A 2,037-nucleotide genomic window follows, 5' to 3' on the forward strand; every position below is an offset into this window, starting at 1 on the left:
TAGAGACAGGTAAATTGTTCCCCCTAGAACTCGAGAGAAAGCTCTGCCTGTTTGGTCTTCACTGGGAGAGCAAGGCTCCAGGTAGCTCTTTGGTCCCACGTAATGCTTGGTAGAGGCTACTGTTGCTACCTGGCTGTGGGTTGCCAATTCAAGGGTTGAAACTAGGTGGTGTCAATGCCTGATACCGCACTTGACACACAGCGAATACTAAACAAATATTTGACTCATGGATTTCATTGAATCAGACCTGCTGACCACTATTCCCAAGGCCAAATTCTGCTGTTCCTCAGGAGAACCAGAACAATTATTTCTCTTCGGAAAAAGCCAAATGACCTACTTCAATTTCTGTTTAGAGTGAGATGAACATGATATTATGAGAGTTATTAGAAACATACAGAGTTAAAAACAAACACTTGTCTAAAATGGTGTTTAACAATGAACAATTCAGCAAATATTAACACAAGCCTTAACCCCCACGAACACTAAGAGGAGAAAGCGTAGACTAGAGAAGTACCCAGCTGACAGAGTCTCGGTGAGCCGGCTACTGTTCCTGCCTTCAGTGGCCACCTCAGTTGTGTTTTTTGTCCTTCAGGTAGCTGACGAGCATCTCCAGGCCCCCCTCCACCAGCTCTGGCAGAGGCTTCGATAAAGGGTTATGGGAAATGTGGAGCCCTTTGTCCATGGGATTCCAAGCAATTCTGGCCAGTCGACACAGCAGGTAGAGTTCGTCTGGGAGGGTCTGGATGTCGTTGTCATTCAAGTTCAGCAGCTCCAGGCTGGCAAGGAGGCAGAGAGATCGCGGGAAGGAGTGGATGTTGTTGCTTTCGGCAATGAAGATCTGCAAGCTGCCCAGGCATTGGATGCTCTCAGCGATGTTTTCCAGGCGATTGGAGCCCACATGCAAGAAATCCAGTTCCTTCAGTGCAAACACACAGATGGGGATGTGAGCAAAACAGTTGTTGCTGAGGTTCAGCTTCCTGAGCCTAGAAAGGTCGGCAAAGCTGGCGGGCAGCTGGGAAAGGCTGTTGTGCGACAGGCTCAGGACTTCCAGGTTCTTGCAGGTGCTCAGCTCGGCTGGCACCTCCGTCAGACAGTTCATGTTGATGAACAGCACCTTCAGGCCCTTCAGGAGGCTGATTTCCTGTGGCAGGCTCTTCAGACGATTCCCGCACAAGTTCAGGACCACCAGCCGGCTCAGCCTCCCCACCTCAGGAGGGAGAACCCTGAGTTGGTTGTGAGACAGATTGAGTTTCTGGACCTCGGACAAGCCCCACAGAAAGTCGGGGATGTCTGTTATTCCCTTGGTGACCAGGCTAAAGCTGATGTGGCGCATGCCCCGCTTCAGCAGGGACCGCGGGTCCTTTCCCGAGAGCAGAGCGTCGTCCCGCGGGGAGAATCGTTGCCTCCTCCGCAGGAGCACCATGCCCCTGGGGCCCTTGTCCTTGGAGCGGGCGCTGGATTGCCTGGCCCCCATGCCTTCCTTTCCGCCCTCTATCCCCTGTCTCCCAAAGGTTGGGGCTATGTCCTACCCCTGCTGCTAAAAGCCCGGCTGTTACAGGCAGGGAACACAGGTGGAGGTGAGAACAGGACCGTCCCCAGGCAGTCCAGCGTGGAGAAAGCTCACAGAGGGTCTGGGTCAAGTCTTGCAGATATCCAAGATGCCCTACCCTGGCTGTGGAACTGCTAGGTCCATCCCCGAAGGTGAGTTTAGGTGGTTTCTCTCTGAGCAGCCTGGCTGTAATGATATACTTGTCCCTGGGGCTGCAGAACTGAACCACTCGAATCCCTGTGAATGCCACAATGCAGCTGTCACTGTCATTCTGCCTGGGCTTATTGGCCTGGTGCGTGCAAACAGGTCATAAGGAGGCTGCATCTAGCTCTCCCCTCTCAGCCTTTCTTAGGTATCGCAGCTGAGCAGATTAAGAAGCCCACCTCCAAGAAGCCAAGGGGAAACGTATAGCAGGCCACACAAACGCCACTCGGTCTACATGGCCACTGGAACTCATCCAGGCTGCACAGTGAAACTGGGCTAAATCC

General features: G+C 52.9%; 1 protein-coding gene across 1 annotated transcript; it reads right to left on the minus strand.

Annotated features, from left to right (window-relative positions):
* Positions 1-568: 568 nt before the first annotated feature.
* On the minus strand, positions 569-1,474 carry LRRC30 (leucine rich repeat containing 30). Its single transcript, XM_016120903.2, has one exon. The coding sequence runs from the start codon at positions 1,472-1,474 to the stop codon at positions 569-571; it is 906 nt and encodes a 301-aa protein (XP_015976389.2).
* Positions 1,475-2,037: the final 563 nt, after the last annotated feature.

Source organism: Rousettus aegyptiacus, unplaced genomic scaffold (assembly GCF_014176215.1).
Source record: "Rousettus aegyptiacus isolate mRouAeg1 unplaced genomic scaffold, mRouAeg1.p scaffold_m13_p_12, whole genome shotgun sequence".
Lineage (NCBI taxonomy): Eukaryota > Metazoa > Chordata > Mammalia > Chiroptera > Pteropodidae > Rousettus > Rousettus aegyptiacus.

Bases quoted from the DNA above. Each gene is read 5' to 3' on its own strand.
- LRRC30 (XM_016120903.2), bottom strand. From the start codon at position 1,474: ATGGGGGCCAGGCAATCCAGCGCCCGCTCCAAGGACAAGGGCCCCAGG.